Source organism: Glycine soja, chromosome 15 (assembly GCF_004193775.1).
Source record: "Glycine soja cultivar W05 chromosome 15, ASM419377v2, whole genome shotgun sequence".
NCBI lineage: Eukaryota > Viridiplantae > Streptophyta > Magnoliopsida > Fabales > Fabaceae > Glycine > Glycine soja.
The window spans coordinates 41,994,823-42,002,143 of NC_041016.1; the positions used below are offsets into that span (position 1 = coordinate 41,994,823).

Below are 7,321 nucleotides of genomic sequence, written 5' to 3' on the forward strand. Positions count from 1 at the left end.
AAATAAGGAAAGAAATAGAAAGCTTATTACTTAATCAGTTTCTTGAGTTCATTGTGGTTCTCAATCTTAGTTTCATCAATTCAGGTAACGAATAGAAATCATTTTACTTAATCTGAGTTCATAAATTACTTAAATTCATTAATTAAAAAATACATACCCAGCAAAAGACAAGTTAATATTGACAAAATGGTGAAAATATAGACCCATGAACACAGAATTACATGACAGTGAGCATATTGTGTTTATCCTAGCGGATTTTGGGTTCGAACTTTGAGCATTCAGATGTATTAATTAAATAATAAGAAGAAGAAAAATTTGGTATAAGGATGTTGCTCTAATCAAGCAAATTGTTTCCCATGGGTCATAAATGGTCTCTATCAAAGAATTATACCAATAACGTTTAACACAAGTGATAGTGATTTATTATATTTTTTAATTAAATGATTCAGAGCTTGAATCTGATATGGATATGGATATGAAATAAATTATGTTGAAAGAATAATTTCAAAAACTGAATCAGTGATTGGTCCAGTTAAGACATTGGATCAAAAGTCGAGTGGATAATTCATTAATTCACATCACTCATTCTTTATTAAAAAAAATTATATTCAATGTTAAGAAAAGCAAAAAAAGAATACATCACAAATTAATATAATTTCATAAGTTCAAATTCATCGACATTTATCAATGAGATTATAAAAAAAAATCATTAGCAAATAGTTATGTGGGGGGGGGGGGGGTGTTTTTGTATTTACATATATACCTATTAGGAGTATTTTAAAATCTTACTAACAAAGTAATGTATCTTAGTGGACTGGTTGGTTATCTTTTAAGTAGTTGGTCACACGGTCGAATCTTGGTGGCAACAATTTTCCAAAATATGTTTTAGTAAAGGCCAACAACACTTCTCCCAGGCTATGTCAGCCAGCACGTCAGCAGGTCCCCGTTTTAACCACAAAACCGGCAAACTATATAATAGGGCGCCATAATTGCTTTCCCACAATTAATTGCTCATTAAATTACTTGTAGATACACAAGCAAAGTGTGGGTTTAAATATACATTTATCCATATTCACAAGAAATGGACTCGAGTAAACCTAAGGCTAAAATATATTACTTCTAGTCTTTTGTTTTCTTCAATTTAGTCTCTTATTTTTAAGTTTGAATAATTTTTCTTTCATTCAACAAAGTAAATCTTAGTGTGACACGTTATTAACTCTACCTGAAAAATGTAGTTAAGTATCAACTGGAGATTACTGAGGTCCACATACTCGTAGATCATCTAATAATTTCTCAAGGCAAGTGTGGACAGATAAAGATAATTTTGTTGACTTATCATCACAAATCAACATTGGATGTATAATATATACAGCAAATTACTCAACTTATTATACTATCTTAGAGGAAAGACAGTACTCAATGGATGCAACACTACTCAATGTGAAATCAGTATATTCCTTTGCTGTCCTGCTATTGCTAAGCATCAAATCACTTGATACAAAGGCACAATCACCCAACTACATGGGAGATGACTGCCATAACACCACCCAAAAACCTCTCAGCGGTGAATACCAAACCAACCTTAACAGCATACTCTCATGGCTATCCACAGATGCAGCCACAAGCAAAGGTTATAACCACTACAGCTTTGGCAACAGCACCTCTGGAAATCATGCTGTGTATGGCCTCTATGATTGCCGCGGCGACGTGGTTGGATACTTTTGCCAATTCTGTGTCTCTACTGCTGCCAGAGAAATTCTTCAGCGCTGCCCCAATGGAGTGTCTGCTTTCATATGGTATGATTTCTGCATGCTAAAGTACTCTAATGAAAACTTCTTTGGGAATGTTACAGTAGACCCATCATGGCATGTTGTTGGAACAAAAGATGTGTCTAGTGCAGAAGAGATTCAGAAAGGTGAAGATTTTATGAGAAGTTTGATCAGAAAAGCGACTCTGGTGACCAACCAGTTGTACTATATGGGTGGCTTCAATTTGAGTTCCTCTCAGAGAAGGTATGGCTTGGTGCAATGCAGTAGAGATCTCACAAATGAGGGGTGTAGACAATGTTTGGAGACCATGTTAGCACAAATTTCCAAATGTTGTGAAAAAAAGTTGGGGTGGTTTGCTGGGTCTGCAAGTTGTCTCATGAAGTATGATGACTACATGTTCTACCTTTTTCACAACCAATCATCTACAGTTCCTGAGGCATATAGAAAAATAGGTCACAGCCATCAATTTACTTTTTCTTAATCACTTGAATTATTACATATGTCTGTTTGTTACTTTGTTTATTTATTGAATCTAAATAACTGAGTCTGGTTAAATATTAAAAAAATTACAAATTCATTATTACTATTTTGTATTGCCACAGCTAAACAAGGGATTAAGATGTCAAAAATCTTGATCATTAGCTTCAGTGTGATTGGGTCAATAACTCTACTATGTTTCAGTGTTTATTGCTTCTGGTGCAGGAGTCGTCCTAGAAAAGGTAATTTCCTGCAAGGATACATGTTAGAATTTATTTGATGGTTTATTTCAGAAACCTGAAATGTGGTAATTTAGTTGAAAACTTGGAAAAAGAACTCAGAAACTTGTCTCTGTAGATGGACTGATACCTCACACAGTTCGTCTATCCTCATATCAAAATGTTCAAACTGAGGAAACATTGAATCCAGACCTGCCTACAATCCCATTAATCGCAATTCAGCAGAGTACTGATAACTTTTCAGAAGCATCTAAACTAGGGGAAGGTGGATATGGCCCTGTTTACAAGGTTTAAATGATTTGGAATTTTGGATATACATTCTTTATTTTGTTTTTTTATATTCTTTCTATATGTTTTTATTTGTTGTTGTATTTTGTCAGGGAATTCTACCAGATGGAAGACAAATTGCGGTCAAAAGACTCTCACAAGCTTCTGGTCAAGGCTCAGAAGAGTTCAAGAACGAAGTAATGTTTATAGCTAAATTGCAACATCGCAACCTTGTAAGACTTTTGGCATGCTGCTTGGAGGAAAATGAAAAGATACTTGTATATGAGTATTTGTCGAATGCAAGTCTCAACTTTCACCTGTTTGGTTAGTAAATTCCTTGATAGCTTCACTGAATAATATTGTTGATTGTAGCTTTTTATCCTGTAGTTTTTACTGCAATTTTTTCTTCAAATTTTTTTTACTTCTAAATTAGACTTGTGTATGGAGACAAGTCAAAGAGTGCTGGTACGGGCACAAGTGGTTGTGAGTATGGTGGAAATTTATTGTATATTGTCAGAAGGTAACACCAATTAAATGTGCCGTACGTATAATATATGTTGATATCTCTTATTTAAGAGCAACAAGTTTTGATTATAATGCACGAAAAAGTCATAGCACATTTGAAGTTTAACTTTTTACAGTGTGAAACTAAATTGAAGTTTTCTTATGTAATCAATAATCATGTCATGAGATAACTAGAAAAGTGAGTGAATAAATAATTCTTCTAGTACATTTTTTTCCCTCTAAGGAATAGTAAATTTCTAGCTTCCTTAATGTTTTGCTTCACATACTATTTTTTGGTTGAGATCCCTTCTCCGCATTTATGTTTTCAGATGATGAGAAGAAAAAGCAACTTGATTGGAAACTAAGATTAAGCATTATCAATGGAATAGCAAGAGGTATTTTATACCTTCACGAGGACTCTCGACTTAGAGTAATTCATAGAGATCTCAAAGCTAGCAATGTTCTATTAGACCATGATATGAATCCCAAAATATCAGATTTTGGACTGGCAAGAGCATTTTCAAAGGGCCAGAAACAAGCAAATACAAACCGAGTAATGGGCACTTAGTGAGAGTTCTACATAAAAATTTCGTATCCCATTGCCCAGAGGCTCTTCGCTATGCGAAGGTATGGGGGAGGGAATATTGTACGCAACCTTACCCTTGCATATGCAAAGAGGCTGTTTCCGGATTCGAACCCATGACCAACAAGTCACCAAGGCACAACTTTACCGCTGCACCAGAGTTCTACATATACAAAACATTTCTGAGTTCAAAAATGAAATTCCTCGTTGTATATATATTCTTTAGTGTAAGAGAAATAACAAAATTTTATTGATTTTGATTAGTGGATACATGGCTCCAGAGTATGCTATGGAAGGATTATTTTCGGTGAAATCTGATGTTTTCAGCTTTGGAGTTCTTGTTCTAGAAATTATTTGTGGGAAAAAGAACAGTGGATTCTATCTATCAGAATGTGGACAAGGTCTTCTTTTATATGTGAGTTTTCTCTCTTACTACCTGATCAAGGCATAATTCAACAGTGTTAACTAGAGCCATTCAATATTCACAAATCACAAATAATTGCAGGCTTGGAAAATATGGTGTGCTGGAAAATTTTTGGAACTATTGGATCCAGTGCTGGAGGAATCTTGCATAGAGAGTGAAGTTGTGAAGTGCATACACATTGGTCTGTTGTGTGTTCAAGAAGATGCAGCAGATAGACCAAACATGTCCACTGTTGTTGTAATGCTAGCAAGTGACACAATGGTCCTTCCAAAGCCAAACCGACCAGCTTTTTCAGTTGGAAGAATGGCATTAGGGGATGCATCAACTTCAAAAAGTTCCAATAAACATTCTATTAATGATATAACAATATCTAACATTTTACCAAGGTAATTGAAACTAGGATACAAACATCTTTCCCTTGTTGCTTCTGAATTATAATCAAACTAGAATACCAAATAAGAAGGAAATGAAGACTTTCCAGTTTTTTTTTTCTTCTGAAATCAGACTAAATCATGTTGACCCAATGCTGGTTAGAAAAATATATAGGTAAAAAAATAAGCTTTTCCATTGTACTATATCCATCTTGTAAGATATTGAAGAGCTTCTAGCAAATCAGAAGCATTTTCTGTTTTAGATATATCTTGTATAATAGTCTAATACATATTTTGAGTGAGGCTGCCATTTCCAATCTTCAAGAGAGTGTTTCGTGAAGATTTAGAATATGCATACTGCATACCATAGAAATGTAAAAACTTTTAAGGGTTTCCTAAATTAACAATTATAGGAAATCAAAAGGATCTTGAAACCTATTATTATCACAAATAATAGATAAACAATACATATCTTTCTTCATAGTGAGACTTCTCTCTAGTGTACTTTTATTTCTTGAAAAAAAAAAGAAATAAGATTTCACTCTCTTGACTATTCTTTCTGTCTTTCTACGTATGTGATGACCAGAGATTAGGGAGAATATTTTTCTATCAGAAAGTGAACCTTATTTCACATTAGTGGGTATTAATTTCTTTTATAATCATCACTTACATCAAGTAGCAGTTACCTTTAGAAACTTATCTTATTTAACCCAATTATAATTTAGTCCCTAATTATTAATTATTTATTTATTAGTCCCTACATAAGTCACATGAGACATTAATTCTAACATTCTCCCACTTGGCTCATGTGACATTAATAAACATTATGGACTAAATAAAAAAAAATAGATTAAACTAACATAATGTGCATTAAAATGATTTAATCGCTCTATACATTAGGTACATCATAATTTCATGATTAAGAATAGGAACCAATTCGAGTCATGGCGGTTGTACATCACTTAATCGACATAGTCCCTTCCATGTACTACAATTTAGTTTTCTCCTTAATATGACCATTAGTTATGAGTACATAATTGGTCAGTATAATGTCTTTATTCAATACAAAACCTATTAACATTATTCTAATACAAATATGCATGCAAACATAGAGAACAAGTACTCAGAAACATATCATAAATGAGCTCAAAGTGTCACTAAAATGCATAAGATAAATTACACTTAATGATCATCAATAACAATAATGCTCATACTTTTAACATGTTCTATAAATGTTTTGGGCAATAATCCCTTTGTCAAAGGGTAAACTATTATAAGGTCTGTGGTAATATGTTCTATTGATACTATTTGTTTCTAAACTTCTTCCTTTACGATAAAGTACTTCAATTTCATATGCTTAGCACCCTTAGAGTACTTGTTATTCTTAGAAAAAATATTGTTGTAGAGTTATCACAGGATATTTTTAGCAGCCTAGCAATGTTGCCGACAATTCCAAGCTTTGAAATAAAGTTTTGCAGCCAATTAGCTTGAATTATAGCCTCAAAACATGCTACAAATTCAGCTTCCATGGTAGATGCAACAACAACTAATGCATATGGAATTGCTTCCATTTGTTTTCATTCCAAATCATTTAGGACATTGTGCAAGGCTAAATTTGTCTCCTTTCTAAATTGGAACGGGTGATGTTGAACACTTTTTCTTCCTAAATCTCTCTAGTACTTTATTGATATATGCTTTATGAGATAAGCTTAACAATCCAAGTGATCTATTACGGAATATTTTTATCCCTATCATATATCTTACCTCACCCATATCTTTTACATCAAAGTTGCTAGAGAGAAACTTCTTAGTCTCATGAAGAAGACCAAGACTATTAGTTGCAAGTAAGATATGATCAACATACAGAATTAGAAAAATAACCTTACTCCCACTGACCTTCAGATATATATACACCAATCAACAATATTTTCCTTAAATTCAAAGGAAACAATGATATCATTAACCTCAAATACCATTGGCGAGAAGCTTGCTCAAGACTGTATATTCATTTCTTTAATATGCACACCATGTGTTTCTTTCCTTTAACCGAGAACCCCATTGGTTGGTCCATATAAACATTCTCCTCTAAATCCCCATTAAGAAAGACAGTTTTCACATCCATTTGATGTAGCTCTAAGTCATAACGGACTTCTAATGTCATGATAATCCTGAAAGAATCCTTTCGTGAGACCGATGGAAACATCTCTTTATAATCAATGCAATCTTTCCGAGTAAATCCCTTAGCAACAAGTATATCCTTGTAACATTTAAGGTTGCCATGAGAGTCATGTTTAGTCTTGAAGACTCACTTATAACCAACTATCTTACAACCCTTTGGCAATTCTACAAGGTCTCAAACACAGTTATGTTTCATGGAATTTGTCTCTTCTTTCATGACATTTAACCACTTCTCAGAATTATCACAACTTACAGCTTGTGAAAACAAAACAAGATCCTTATCGCTAATGCTTAAGTCTTTTTTTTTGTTTTATGTATGTATACCACATAGTCATTCAAAATAGATGGTCTTCTTTCTCTTTGAGACCTCCTTAATGCTACTTCTTATGGTTGTTCCACAATATATTCATTATGTATCATGGGATCATTATTGTTTTGTTCGTCTTCATTATTTTGTAACAACAACTAAAGGAGCAATCACCTTATTGCTAGAGGCACAAGCTAAAGGG

At 33.4% G+C, this 7,321-nt stretch overlaps 1 protein-coding gene across 2 annotated transcripts; it reads left to right on the forward strand.

The window, feature by feature from the left end:
• Window positions 1–1,211: 1,211 nt before the first annotated feature.
• On the forward strand, window positions 1,212–4,896 carry LOC114387465 (cysteine-rich receptor-like protein kinase 10). Of its 2 annotated transcripts, none has more exons than XR_003661321.1 (7): window positions 1,212–2,221; window positions 2,372–2,488; window positions 2,604–2,773; window positions 2,866–3,076; window positions 3,586–3,809; window positions 4,104–4,254; window positions 4,345–4,485. XR_003661321.1 is itself a non-coding variant. In XM_028347660.1 (7 exons), the coding sequence occupies exons 1-7, from the start codon at window positions 1,420–1,422 to the stop codon at window positions 4,651–4,653; spliced, it is 1,998 nt and encodes a 665-aa protein (XP_028203461.1). In that variant the 5' UTR covers window positions 1,218–1,419; the 3' UTR covers window positions 4,654–4,896. The 2 variants fall into 2 exon arrangements, 1 of the variants encoding a protein (XP_028203461.1); XM_028347660.1 differs by having other exon boundaries at window positions 1,218–2,221; window positions 3,586–3,823; window positions 4,345–4,896.
• The last annotated feature ends 2,425 nt before the right edge of the window (window positions 4,897–7,321 follow it).

Bases quoted from the DNA above. Each gene is read 5' to 3' on its own strand.
- LOC114387465 (XM_028347660.1), top strand. From the start codon at position 1,420: ATGGATGCAACACTACTCAATGTGAAATCAGTATATTCCTTTGCTGTC. The intron at 2,222-2,371 runs GTCACAGCCATC...GTATTGCCACAG, and splicing joins TGAGGCATATAGAAAAATAG to CTAAACAAGGGATTAAGATG. The intron at 3,824-4,103 runs GTGAGAGTTCTA...GATTTTGATTAG, and splicing joins AACCGAGTAATGGGCACTTA to TGGATACATGGCTCCAGAGT.